Source organism: Oratosquilla oratoria, chromosome 5 (genome assembly GCF_046742065.1).
Source record: "Oratosquilla oratoria isolate Oo_2021 chromosome 5, ASM4674206v1, whole genome shotgun sequence".
NCBI lineage: Eukaryota > Metazoa > Arthropoda > Malacostraca > Stomatopoda > Squillidae > Oratosquilla > Oratosquilla oratoria.
In genome coordinates this window covers 31,333,870-31,349,164 of record NC_134781.1, presented here as the reverse complement: position 1 = coordinate 31,349,164, position 15,295 = coordinate 31,333,870, and the positions used below count along the sequence as shown (strand labels likewise).

The 15,295-nt window shown below is 39.1% G+C and overlaps 1 protein-coding gene across 2 annotated transcripts in view; it reads right to left on the bottom strand.

The window, feature by feature from the left end:
• The window catches only part of Aprt (adenine phosphoribosyltransferase), a 40,241-nt gene that overhangs the window by 6,087 nt on the left and 18,859 nt on the right, over positions 1–15,295 (bottom strand). The window contains exons 1-5 of one of the 2 annotated variants that reach the window (XM_076185110.1): positions 11,023–11,244; positions 10,415–10,506; positions 8,767–9,004; positions 7,414–7,492; positions 3,496–3,681 (exon numbers count right to left, since the gene is read on the bottom strand). In XM_076185110.1, coding sequence (XP_076041225.1) covers positions 3,545–3,681; positions 7,414–7,492; positions 8,767–9,004; positions 10,415–10,494 — 534 coding nt within the window. In that variant the 5' untranslated portion in view covers positions 10,495–10,506; positions 11,023–11,244 and the 3' untranslated portion in view covers positions 3,496–3,544. Of the gene's footprint in view, positions 1–3,495; positions 3,682–7,413; positions 7,493–8,766; positions 9,005–10,414; positions 10,507–11,022; positions 11,245–15,295 lie in introns of those variants that run through there. The other variant, XM_076185109.1, reaches the window with a different exon arrangement.

Genomic DNA, 15,295 nt, shown 5'->3' with positions numbered 1-15,295 from the left:
AATCACTCCTTTATACAATCTCCTCTTAGCATCCATTCCCAGATGTCTATTCCGCATTACACTTTTTAATCCACCAAGGCATTTACTCACTTCTCTCAATCTATATTCTACCTCCACCTCCACTCCACCCTTTCCTGCCACATTTCCACCCAAGTATCTAAAACTATCCACTTCCTCCAGTCACTCTCCCTTAAAGCTCACTTCCAGTCTGCTGCCACTTTCACTCCCTGTACATCTCATCACCTTACTTTTGCCCATATTTATCTCCAACTTTCTTCTTTCACACATTCTCCCAAACTCTGTCACCAACTTCCACAATCCCTCACTGATCCTGATACAAGAGCAGTGTTGTCAACAAACAACAGCTGGCTCATCTCTCACATTTCTCCATTTTCTTTAACCATCTCCAATCCCTGACCCACCACCCTTGCATTTACCTCTTGCACCAACCCATCCATGTATAAGTTGAACAGCCAGGGCAACATAACACATCCCTGATGAAGTCCCACCTTTACCTTGAACCATTCACACTCTCCATTTCTAATCCTGACACATGCTCTACTACTCTCATAAAAACTCTTGACAGCTCCTAAAAGCTTTTCTCCTATCCCGTATATCTGCAGTACCTCCCACAGTGCCTTCCTGTCTACCCTGTCATATGTCTTTTCCTTTAAAGCCCAAAAAACATCCTTACCGTTTCCTATAGCTTTCTCACATATGTTTTACCACAAATATCTGATCTACACAACCTCTACCTGTCCTAAATCCACACTGTTCCTCACCAATTACTCCCTCTGTTCCTCTCCTAATCCTCTCTATCAAGATCGTCCCATAAGCCTTCCCAACTACACTTAACGCTAATCCCTCTGAAACTACTACACTCACACTTGTCCCATTTTCCCTTGTAAAGTGGAACTATACAGGCACTCCTCCAGTCCTCCGGCACTCTATCCTCTCTCCAACAAACATTAAATAGCCTCACCAGGCAGTCCACCATCACTGTACCTCCTTTTTTCAGACATTCTGCATGGCATCCATCCAGACCAGGTGTCTTACCTGCTCTCATCATCTCAACAACTGCCTTCACTTCATCCTTCCTTATTTCTCCTCCATTTTCCTCACTCATCACGGTCATTTTCTTAGCACTTCCCACAGAAAACTAACTTTCCCTCCCTATCCTCCTTCACATTTAGCAACTCCCTAAAATACTCTGCCCATCTTCCTCTTACTGCCTTCTCCTCCATTATCATCTCTCCATCTGCACCTTTTACCGTTTCTTCTCTACTTGATTCGCCTCTTCTTCCTCTCTTAATTTCTTTTCAAAACATCTTTGTATTACTTTTAAAAAAAATTCTCATACTCTTACCCCATTTCACATCTGCTCTCCTCTTTGCCTCCTTTACCTTGTGCTTTACTTCTCATCTCTTTTCTTTGTACCTCTCATATGACTCCCTCGTCCTATTTTGTAACCAATCTGAGAAAGCTCGCTTATTCTCTTCTACAACTTTCTTTGTTTCCTCATCCCACCATTCACTACCCTTCCTTCTATTTCCTCCTGTCGTTCTTGTTCCACACACCATCTTTGCACACTTTGTGACTCCCTCCTTGAACCATCCCCATTCCTCCTCCACTCCTAGCTCTACTCTATCCTTCACTCCCTCCCATTCCTCTCTCAGCTTCTTCTTGCATGCCTTCTCCTTTTCCTTTTCATTTAAAGAGTTCACTCTATGCACCTATCTTTTGCCCTTTTCCTCTTTCTCCATCTACTCTCCACTCTCAACTTACCTTCCACCAATAAATAATCTGATATTCTTCCACTCTCCCCCCTTAGAACATGTACATCCTTAACTCTTCCTATTATACTCCTATCTACCACTACGTAGTCCATTAACACTCTATCTACCACCCTTCCATCCACCACCTTCTCCCATGTGTACTTATGCTTGACTTTCTTCTGAAACACTGTATTTGCTATCATCAACTCTCTTTCTAGATACATCTCCACCATCAACTCTCCACTATGATTCTTTCCTGGAACTCCACATTTCCCAACCACTCCGTCAATTAGTTTATTTCCTACCCTAGCATTAAGGTCTCCCAATACTACTACATTGAAGTTCCTCCCTAATCCCTCTATGCACTCATTTAACCACTTCCATACGGTGATGCCTACGTAGGCGGCATGAGGAGCAAGTGGGTACTCGATAATGCCGACGTTGCCATCTTGATTATATTTATTGTAGTCGTACCTACGTAATTTCCATTCTCTCTAAACTGGCTTCATCAATTTTCTATGGTTATCAAAATACACGGGTGAAAGAGAACGAACGATTGAGCACTGACTTTATTTTTTATCATGCGATTATTATGACACAACATTGCACCAGTCAGCTAATGCTACCAGACGTGCGATGTGCCCCGGAGTGAAGAGGTTAAAGCTATCCAAAAAGCCTCCCTTTCTTCTACACTCTTCTCACTACCAGGCCCATATGCACTTACAAAAACCCACATCTCCTTTCCCAGTTTCACCTTCATCCACATTAGCCTTGGAGAAACCTCCTTCCATTCCACTACACACTTACCTATCCATTCACTTACTAGTATAGCCACCCCTTCTCTCCCTTGTCCTCTCTTCACTCCTGAGAACCTCCCAACTACACTCCCAAACTCACATTCACCTTTCAATTTAGTTTCACTCAATGCCAACACATCCACCTTTCTTCTTACAAACATACTGCCTATCCCTTCCTTTTTACTCTCATCTATACCACATCCATGAATATTAAAAAACCCATACATTTGGGTACTGGTTGGAAAACTCCTCCTAGACCCTCTTAAGGCTTTTATTTTTTATTTTTTATTTTTTTTTTAGGAATGTCTCCTTTGGAGAAGGATGTCTAGTCCTATCCCCATTCCATTTTTTGTCACCTCATATGACTCGGGTGGGAAGATTTGGTGGCAGTATTCTTTTCCTCCACCAAAGGGGTTGGCGAAGAAAGGAAATGAATATTCAGAGAAATGGTACAGGACAGTAACAGGGGGTGGGGGGACAGCATAACGGAGGGACAGTCACAGTATAATAAAGTATCACCATTTCTCTATGAACAGAGATATCCTCTATCACAGACAAAATGATGTGTGGCTCGGGTCTGTAGGGGTGCCCCATATAGACCCTAAAGTATCAGCTGCATGCTACATAGCCACAATAACATGCAGCCAATACCTCAGACAGGATGTATAAACCAACATAACTAAAACAAATTGCAAATGAAGAATGAAGATCATCTTAAGATGACAAATTTAACTAGTAAAAAAGTTGTTCCATGTTAAATACTCTCATCACTTTCAAAATATCTGTTCTTTACCAAGTGATTCTATTACAATTCATAACAAAATAATAACATTATCAATTTCATAATAAAAAATATTTACAAATGCCAAAGGCATTACATAATTACTACCAGATAATTACTACTAATTAAATAACATACTTACTCTATGGAATGCAGTCTACTCAGCCTTCCTCTTGGGAACACATCTAAGGCTAAGCCATCATGAGCGATTCACATGGATACTGGATCTTCTCTCGTCCTTTCAAAGCTGTCAGTTCTATGCACAGAAGGCAAAGAATCACATGTCCACCAGCTGTTTCCACTAACTCACAAGCACTTTTTAATGTCCCTGAAAAGATTATCATTACTATATATCAAGAATGCTTGCTAACCAAGTGGGTTAAAGCATCACTACTTGCGGCAGAGGTTGAGGTGACAGGAATTCAAACTCTACTGCCAGAGGTTGGATCAAATGCATAGTTTCATTAAATTCCACACTACAAAGTCCTCTGTAAGGGGCACTGTCCTAGCCTCCTGACAGGGGGTATTTTGCAACATTAAACTGAATAATATGTCAAATTACATATAGATAAAGATGACTTTACATGGTCCCATCACTTCGTCCCACTTTAGCCACCTTTCAAGACCTGGATGGGAAACTCTGTGACAGAATTCTTTCCTGCCCCTACCACAGGGGACTGAGGCAAAAGGAAAATATATGCTTAAAAAAGTGGTACAGAACAGTTTTAATGGGGAACAGCATAACAGTTAGTCACAGTACAAAAGTAGCATCACTCCTCCAGGAGTAGAAATTTTACTATAACACAGACATAATGATGTGTGGCTCTAATCTGTAGAGGCATCCCAAAACAGTCCCTAAAGCATGGTACTGTGCAATTAATACTGCACAACAACATACAGTCAATACCCAAGTATGGCAAAGTCATACACGAGGAGCTAAGATGAGATGGAAACAAGGGTGGCAGATGGGAGTTGGTGCATGCCTTTGACTTGGCTATGTCCTTTATAAGGGGAAAGAAGCCCTTGGTATAAAGACAGATATATAGAGGATAGCTAGTAGGGCACCTGGGTTTGATGGTTGTCACAGTGTCTGACAAAGAAAGGTGTGTAGGAATGCATATACAGTACTACCTCTCATTAACAGACTAAAAGGGGGGTAACAGTGTCCATTGATGTGAATAATCCATTGATTTGGAGTGGTTTTTGGGTGACATAGTGATTGCACAGCACTAAACAACAGCTCCAAAAACACCGTGAAACTTTTTTTTCAACTTTAAATATCCTTATTTCAATAATTCATTGTTAAAAAGTACAGAGGGGAAAAAAGTAGGGGAAAGGAAAGAAGAGATAGTATTATTGCATTAGTCTACAGTTGAAATCATAATTATCCTACTGTTTGGCAACACAGCAGTGGGAGAAACCACCAAACTGATGGAGTGATGGAAACGATGCATATGGAACTTGACAGGAATATTACAGCTCCCGTGACTGTGTGTCAACAGGTGTAAAATTGAGGTGTTTAATTTATTCAAGTAATACTTTGGATGTTTATCGGTCTATGTATAAATTTGAAAGCCAGCGTTGCACAAGGACGTTTTGGGGGTTTAGCGGAATGACCACGAAGATAAGATGATGAGATTTATTACATTTTATAAAATTATGTTTTTCATATTATCTACTTATAAGGAGTGTGCACTGCATAACTCTACAGACTAAACGATGGCCTTATATAGTGTAAATTTAACTGGAGTTGGAGTCGGTATATTTTTACCGACTCCGACTCCAATGACACCGTAATTGCTTCCGACTCCGACTCCACAGCCCTGCTCAATACCACTACAATGTCATTTTTCCCTAATCTTTCTATGCATTCATCTAAATCTATCCAAAAAGCCTCCCATTCCTCTACACTCTTCTCACTACCAGGCCCATATGCACTTACAAAGACCCACATCTTCCTTACCAGTTTCACCTTCATCCACATTAACCTTAACCACTTCCGTACGGTGATGCCTACGTAGGCGTCATGAGGAGCAAGTGGGTACACAATGATGCCGACGTCGGCGTCTTGATTATATCTATTGTAGTCGTACCTACGTAACCTCCATTCTCTCTAAACTGGCTTCATCATATTTTCTATGGTTATCAAAATTCACGGGTGAAAGAGAACGAACGATTGAGCACTGACTTTATTTTTTATAATGCAATTATTATGACGCAACATCGCACGTCGGGCAGCTAATGCTGCCAGACGTGCGATGTGCCCCGGAGTGAAGAGGTTAAGGAAACCTTTCACTCCACCACATGCTTACCTTTCTCTTCACTTACTAGTATATCTACCCCTTCTCTCACTCATCTTCTCTTCACTCCTGACACCCTCCCATATACACTCCCAAACTCAAACACGCCCCTCCCTTTTAACTTAGTTTAACTCAATGCCAACACATCCATCTTTCTTCTCACAAACATACTGTATATCTCTTCCCTTATACTCTCATCTGTACCAAATCCATGTACATCAAAAGACCCAAACATTAGGATTCTGGTTAGAAAACTCCTCCTGGACCTTCTTATGCCTTTGCTTTTTTGGGAATGTTCCCTTTAGGGCTACAGAGAGTAGGATGCCTAGTCCTATCCCTGTCCTTTTTTTGTTGCAAAAAAAGTAAATGTATATTCAGAGAAGTGGTACAGGACAGTATTAAGAGTGTGGGACAACATAACGGAGAGACAGTCACATTATAATAAAGTAGCCTCATACCTCCATGAATAGAGATTTCCTCTATCACAGACAAAATGATGTGTGGCTCTGGTCTGTAAGGGTGTCCCATATAGATGCTAAAGTATCAGCTGCATGCTACTGAGCAGATTTTAACCTCACAATAACATGCAGCCAATACCCCAGACATTATTATGGATGTATTTACTGTTGTATATTATTACTATTAATTTAATTGTAACAATTATTACTATATCTCATTTGTTTAATACTTCAGGTGACTGTAGGTTTTACTGTCTTTACATAAAGAGCTGTCAAAGTTTATCATTTGTAAGAACTTATTATGAAGAACTTGTTCTGATCTTAGTTCTATACATTATTTTTTTTTCTTCATAAGGAGTAATGTCATACATACATATACCATAGGCTTTTTCCCCCTTACAAGGGAAGTAGCCAAAAAACAAAGGTATAAAAGCCACTCCCACCCATTACATCTCCAGATACTCCACTCCTATTCAACCCCCTCCCTACCCTTATCTTGGCTCTTCCCATCTGGGGGTATTGGTTGCATGTTATTATGGGGTTAAAAGCTGCTCAGTAGTATGCAGTTGATACTTTAGGGTCTATATGGGGTACCCCTACGGACCATAGCCACACATAATTTTGTCTGTGATAGAGGGATCTCTATTCATAGAGAAATGAGGCCATTTTATCATACTGTAACTGTCCCTTTGTTATGCTGTCTGCCCACTCTTGATACTGTCCTGTACCACTTCTCTGAATTTTCATTTTCTTTTTATGCCAAACCCTGTGGTGAGGGAAAAAAATACTGCCACCAAGTGTTCCCACTTCAGTTGTAAAAGGCAACAAAAATGGGATGGGGATAAGACTTGCCATCCTTCTCCCTGTAGCCCCAAATGGGGGATGGGGGGGGGAGAGAGAGAGGGAGGGAGGGAGAGAGAGAGAGAGAGAGAGAGAGAGAGAGAGAGAGAGAGAGAGAGAGTAATGTCAATGAGTATTATTTCAAGTACTTATTATGATTTAATTATGATATTTTTTCTTTAAATGTATCTGGGTACTTTGTTTTTAAGAGGAACACAACAGAAATAAGTGTCATGTGTTTTTTTTTGTGATATCCTTGCAATTTTGTTGTGTATTTTTAAATCTATGTATATAATTACAAAAAAGTTATAGTTGAATTTCTTGTACAAAAATATACTGTACTAGTCAACCCATCAAAGCTAAGCACAATGTAAACTATGCTGACAATATACTAAACCATTAAAATGAATTTTCATCTTTCAAAATATCAGACAATAAAAAACTAAAATAAGTTCCACTCACCTCCTGTTGCCAAGAGGTCATCAACAATGAGTACCTTCTCACCAGGTTTCACACTATTTGACTGCATCTCAAAAATATCCTAAAATGAAAACATAACACCAGATTAAACATTTTAATGTATGCAATACAAACAAGTCAAAATAAGTTAAGTGATACGAAGTGATTAGGTATAAATGCTGGAGTATACTGATGTCTCTGGGTTGTGATTAACCTCTTCAGTTGATGTCATGAGGCGTTAGTGGGTACATGAAGGATGCTGGCATCAGCATCTTGATTATATATACGAGTATTTTTTGTAGTTGTACATGAATTACCCCCAGATTCTGTGAACTGGTTTGATCACATTTTGTGTCTGTTATTACTCAGAGTATAAGAGAACATGTAATACAGCAGTAACTTTATATTTTATAATGCAAGTAGTGTGATGCACCATATATATGGTAGCTGATGCTGCACATGAGAATTTGACTCATAATGAAGTGGTCAATCCTCTGCCAACAAACTGATACCATGTAGCTGAATAAAATAATTTGGCATTACAATACATAGAGTGTTGCCTCAAGTTTTAGTGATTCGAAAATCATAGTCAACAGGAGTTGACATTGAACAATGAACACCCACAGTACATGTGATTCTAAAGAAATGACAGGAAATCATCTCATTACCATTCATCACACACAGATAATACAGACAGCAATCTTACATTTCTTATTAAAGTGACAAGAATTATTGTCTCTCACAGTGAAGTCATAGATTTTCATTCATTGAAAATCAAGGCTACAAATGAATGAGAGAAAGAGATGAGAACTATTGAATATATATATATATATATATATATATATATATATATATATATATATATATATATATATATATATATATATATATATATATATATATATTAGATTTCTGTCAATTTTCATATTTTCAGACATACCATTATTTTCCCTTAATCTAATGCTGCAATGTGGCAACATAAATGTTTACACTTTGCAGCAATGTTCATGATAGCTTAAGATTTTCATATCATTCAAAAGTGTGTGTTTTCACCCAGCCACCCTTAAAAGAGGGTGGCCCTTTGTTATATACTGTACCTAGGACCATAGGTCTCCTACAAGAGATCTGGGGTAAAAAATTTATCCTTTGGTTATATGTATGTACATGCCAATGGCCTTTCCTCTCCAGGAGTGGCCAAGTAAAATAAATTTCCTTCATTTTCTAGAAAAAAAAAATTACAAATAACTCAAGCCATCATGATTTATTCCATTCCTAAAAATTTCCTAGAGCCACTTTTCCTCAATTTCTTATCTAAGTGAAGGACTACAATTTAGGTTCTCTAAAGAGGCTACCTACCTCTCCATACTCCTTGACAAAGGAAACCTGCTTCACTTCTCCAGGAAGCTTACCCTTCTTTCTGATGGGAATAAATGGTTTCTTCAATTTAAGAGCCAAGGGAGTCCCAAACAGAAATCCCCTGGATTCGAGTCCAACAATTACATCCACATCTGGACACTTAGCTTTCACAACGTCAAGAAGAACATCAATTAGAACTTCAAAGTCAGCTGGATTGTGAAGTAATGAAAAGATGTCCCTGAAATATTGAAAGATAAATTTATTATCCGATTGTAATCCATGTATTTACCTAACTGTAGTGTACAGGAAAAGATCAATGCTCACTAGATCCCATCTACTCTATTTACAGTATTTTCCAACTATAGCTAACTCTACATAAATCTGTATTCAAGAGGTACGTTTTCTGATCCTGTAAATTTTTTCAAGGACCATATTTGTGTTAAGGGGATGGAGGATGGGGGGGGTCACCAATTAAATGAAACAGCCTTGCTTTGGATGTGCTGTATCTTGATGCATTGCTTCTGACCCAGAGTTGTAGGTGAGATGCAGGGATGACCCATCATCCAGGAGCCAAGAAAGGAAGGGGTGGTGAATGGGAGTGGAGTGGAGTATGTGGGGATGGAATGGGTGGGAGTGGATTTATGCCTTTTGCCTTTGGCTACCTCCCTTGTAAGAGGAAAAAAAAATGGTATATGTATGTATATTTGTGTTATATTCCCCTCCTAAAAATCTCTATAATAATATATACAAGAAAATACTGGCAAGCTGTATTCATCCCAACTACCTGGTGTTGTGTTATGTCTTTGAGTCTCCTACCTACAATGTCTGCTACCTTTTTTGTTAGCTACCATATCACAATGCAGCTTTTGATGCACCCCAAAGAGATTTCACCGCCTTCTCTATTTTCCGCATGAGGGGACGGAGAGGAGGGTGTCACCAATTAACCCATTAAACTCCGATGACAAGATTCTTGTCATTTGGTCAAATAAAACAAAAAAATCATAAAACACCAAAATGTTTGATCAAACACCAGAAAAATATGACGTCAGTCCTCGCACGAAGCGAGGACTGACGTCATATTTTTCTAGTGTTTGATCAAACATTTTGGTGTTTCATGATTTTTTTGTTTTATTTGACCAAATGACAAGAATCTTGTCATCAGAATTTAATGGGTTAAGTGAAGCAGCTTTGTTGTCGAGGTACTGTGTCTTGCTGCACTGCTTCTGACCTGGGTGGTGGTCAGGAGACAGGGATGACACTTTATCCATGGGGAGCTAAGATGAGAGAGAGGAAAGGGTGGTGGATGGGAGTGGAATGGGTGGGAGTGGGTGCATGACTTTGACTTGACTAACTCCCTTATAAGTGGAATGAAACCATTGGAATAGAGATCAATACACCATGTAATAAACAAAAGCTCTACCACCTAGGAATTATGTTCAATGCACAGAACCTTCATTCCCTACACAATAAATCCAACAGAAAAAGAAAAGATTAAATTAATGCATTCAGTCATCACAATCTTTGAATTTGAGGAACAAAATTAAAATCTTATCATAGCACATTCTAGTTCCCTTCAACAAGAAGTACAAAAGAAAATTTATGAAATAGTAATAAAATCAAGCCTTAAGGAAAGTTTTCATGGTCATACCAAAATAGAACTCCTTTCTTTGGAAAATCTGGATATTTCTTGATTTTGTTTTGTAGAGCTACAATGCGGCTGTCTGCCATCTCTGTAGACACCTGTCAATGAAAAGAATAAAAAATTAATTTGAACAAAATAACATAATAACCTGAGCTAAGGTCTGGCTAAATAAAATCATCCGAGATATAATACATCTTACTGAAATTGTTCTGAGAATTTTTTACTTTGTTAACCCAAAACCATGCCCCAAACCTAATTAGGTTAACCATTTAGTATAAGGTGAGAAGGTAGTTCATACACCATTAACAACCTTCCCATTACTAGATAAAAATGATACACTCGAATTCAAACATTTAATTAAAATTGCCCTAACATATCTTCATGAGCACTGCACCCATTCTTACTATACAACACCAGTCTGCATTCATCAGTGGTGCCATGCAACAACTTTCTCTACTTCGAACCATTAACCTAACCTACATGTTTGATATACTGTCAGAAATCATTAAGACAAGTGGTATCGACTTCCACAAAAAGAAATATTGGAAGAGATCCGAAATCGTGGGAAGGACCTATTGGGAAAGAATTACATTTTCCCATCCACTTACACCTACCTTCGCCTGTATTCCCAATTCAAATGTCAAGCAGAGTACGTTGTACCCCCCGTGTAATAACCTCTCAGCAAAAGTACATCTGCCAACTCCAGCGTAGGAGTTGGTGATTTCCAATTAGTAATTTTACTTTGCTTTATTATTTGTTTACTGTTTTATATAATTTAGTCTCTACATCCAACCTATGCCCCGCTACTAGTATGAGTTGTCACTAACTAGTAATGAATGTCGACAAAGCCACGCAACTCTTCCGCTACCGAGTGAGAAAAGTGGGGGTGGGATGGGACATAGATAAACAGAATAGCCATATTGAAAAAAAAATACAAGCGGTAGGAAAGGGACTCGACAAATAAGCTATCATACTTTCACTACGGAGGGTATGCTACGAGGATGAATGAAATAACCTGGTGGCAGCCATTATTAGTAAAAAATATATATATATATCACCCGATACCGAAAGGACAAGAGGAACTTTTAATAAGTGCCGTGTGAGGCGCTGCGATATGACCAGCATAATTGCGTAGCAGAAGCTGAATGCCGCCATAATAATCACTTCACACAAGACCATCCCCTGACTCGACGTCAACGACTTCCCTTCAGCAGGAAGTTTCTCAGTAACCCAAGAGCTACCCTTTATACCAACTGCAACTTCATTGCCATCTAGAGGTTCTTTGCACGCTCATCTTTGACTTAAAAGAGGCCCATTTCCTTCAAGAACAGATAGATGTCAATCCAAACTCTGCCCTCAACTCCTTAGGAATGATCCTCCACACTGACTCCTATCTCTTCATGAACCACCGTTGACAAGTAATTTCTCCGTTATGAGCAGGGGTGTCCGTATAAAATTTTGTAGTGGGTGAGGGTTAAATATGTTATTTGATTAATAGTATAATGTTATCTCAAGATAAACACTTCATACGCATACATTTACACGTTACATTTTGACCTTTATCAATCATGCAATAATATTCTAAGTTAATATTTAAAAAATGACAAAACTATACGTGATGACAGGTAAAGTTTCGAGCACACCATGGATTTCTATAGGGGGGGGGCAACTGCGCTCCGCTAATGTCGAACTAAACGACTTCCATGAAATTAACACCACGAAGAGAACGAAAAGACGTAGAGACTGAACAACTTCACACCAGGCTAAATGACCCCCCTCATGGTTCAATAGCCTTAAAAAAAAAAAAACATGAAGTTCCATCTCCTTCAGTTGTCAGCATTGACTCCTGTCCTCGTGAGTCTTGACTCATGAGTCAGGTCTCCTTCAGGACTCAGCGTTCTTCGACTCATTCAGACCTAACGACTGTCTCCGTGAATACATGTCACTAAATCCGTGCTGTCTACGTGTCAGGACAGAAGTGAATCAAAATCCATTGCACGTTTGACATCTGAACATTACAAAGACCATGAGGTCTTCGTGTGATGGACGCACACACACAAATCCACTGAAAGGCTACATTATACATGTTACTGGTATAACAACATTATACATGTTACTGCCATAGCAACATTATACATATTACTGCCATAGCAACATTATACATGACTGTCAGAGCAACATTATATTCTTTTAAGTGTAAGAAGGGTTGGATGAGTCAATAATTAATCAATCTCTATATGGTTGTGATCCGTGAGGCCACCGTCCCATCTCCGCACCCCGCCCAACCGTTGCTCTAAACCAGGGATTCTCAACCTGGAGTACATGTACCTCCAGTGATAAATTTGTACTTTTCAAGGGTTACGTTAAGTTTAAGAGAATAACCACCCATGTACAATACATGATATTGTACTCTGCATTCAGACTGCACAATGTTTTTTCCTCATATTAAGCAGTTAAATCAAGAGTAAGATTAATACAGTTTGTTAGTACTGTTCAGTTTTGGTTACATTGTTTTGAATAGTTTAGTATACTTTACTTAGTAATGATCATTATGAATAATTATTAAGAAGACATATAAGTGATGGATAAAATGTCGTATAAATTACCTGAGTTTAGTTCATTGGGGTTATCACAAAAATATCTTATACAGTCTACACAAATTTCATAATAGAATAATATTAGAATATAAATTTCATCGCTTTCCCCCGCCCCTCTATAAAGATGCCCAAGGGGTACAGAGGAACAGAAAAGTTGGGAATACCTGCTCTAAACAAATGAGTAAACATTCGGGCATTTACAGATACAGATTATTTCATAGGACATCCTTAAGATTCCATAATCTATTCAGTGCCCTTACATGTCTGATTGCCGCTCCGGAGCAAAGTGCTGTGACGCCCCCTCCCACCTATTTCCTACCTCCTCCACTTTTACTATTTTAGCTTTTGGTTTGCGCAGTAAACAGGTTTTAAATTTTGTATTTAATGTCCTTATTGCAGAAAGGATAAGGACAAATATTTCATATTTTGTTGATTCAAATGCAAAATTTGTCGATTACAGTAAAATATTCAGGGTTTTTTTTGGGGGGCCTTTTTTCATCATTATTTTGTCAGCCTTGTGGGCGGCAAGTCCAGGCTAGAATTGCCGCCCACCCCTGCAAGTGCCGCCCCCGGGCATATGACCCCCCCCCCCATGTGCCTGACTATATATCAACACCAAACTGTTCTACTGAGTTCAGGATGCGCTACAGTGGCAATGGAGTGGCACCAGAAAGAGGAATTGATGAAACTGCTATTACCTGAAAAATGGATGTTACCTCTATCACCACTGTTCCCCTCTCTGGTCCCGTCACCACTCTGTGTTGTCGTCTCTATGTACCGTCTTCCGTGCATTTACTTTCTTAGAGTACGTCTTTCACTGTATTTTCTTTTCGCCAGTCTTTGTTACGTATGATTAGTCACTATTTTCATCTGTAGGAAGTTTCTATTACTCTAAGAGAGGGGATTTAAATGGAGCTTAATTTTTCTTTCTCTTCTACCCGAATGTAATTACACTTGGATCTTCAAGTTACACCAAGGGACTCCCGTCAAGGATCCTCAATTTGTTTACTAGGTCGTGCAATGACGTCATGATTTCTTAAGTCCAATGATCTTTACTTTTATGTTTAAGATCCTCCCCTAAGGGCGTGATCTTTCAATCTTGAACCAATTGAATTTTCCCCTCCTCCAGCCCCTCTCCAATCAGAAAGGTTGTTACAAACCCCGCATGCAATATTGCTGACTCAAGCAATCTTGAAATCAATGCACACCTGACAGTTTACAAACTGTTACATCAGCATAAAAATGAAAATTACACTGCAATAAAATCGGGTCCTCAGTGGCTGTTTATAAATATTTAGGCGGGGAGCGAGGTTGTGCAACTCCTTCGCCTCCTCGCCTTCGGGTATTATGTTAATACATAAACTATAAAAATATAACATTCGTCATTTACCTCCCCTTTCTACCCACTTTTCTACCAGGCTCTTACACTGAAGGTTTGTTTGGGAAGTGTGTGTGTTGGTGGGTCTCGTAATAGTATACATGTACTAGAGGACATATCTCCTACCCTCCCACACCTAAATGAGGCAAATTAAGTGCGAATAAAGCATATGTCAACTGCACCACTTCATCATTTTACTGCACATAATTCGCATCCATTGCACTGTAATAAATTCAACTCGTGCACTGGACGACTATCTGGTACATTTTACAATACCCAGCCTGACTAGGACGTTATGCGTTACGATCTTGGCAACGATGATAAAAAAATATATATATAGAAAAGGTGCGTGGTTAAATGTGGTTTGTCATCCAGAGTCCAAAATATGTGTGTCTGGGTGGGTGGGTAGGGGGGATATCACAGTCCCGCTGTCCCCCAATCCAAACAATTGGAAGCTTACACACCAGTAAATGACGGTAATCAATAACTTCGTTTGGTTTCAGAAAACAATTCTGGTATCCAATATTGCAGCAGTTTTCTTTAGTACGCGTGGCGTTCCATATCAATGCAGTCTGTCGCCGTGACTCTGTAAAACAATTTTCCTACTTGCATAAGCGTTTATGCTAACAACGTCAAAATCACTTAATTCATTTGATGTGATGGTGAGTATGAATAAAGATTTCCTCATTAGCACTCTCGTGTTAAGAGTGCACGGCTATATTCAACCTTCCACTTACGTGTAATAGCAAAATGAATTATTTGCGTGAGGAAGAAAAACAAAATGGATGACATGGCACTCCATTAGCTGCTTGTCATAAATTGCTATGACAAAGACGCCACCGACACGATTTATCAGTTAAAGGGTATCATTTTCACGAGAACTATATCTAAACAAACATTTTCTTAACACTT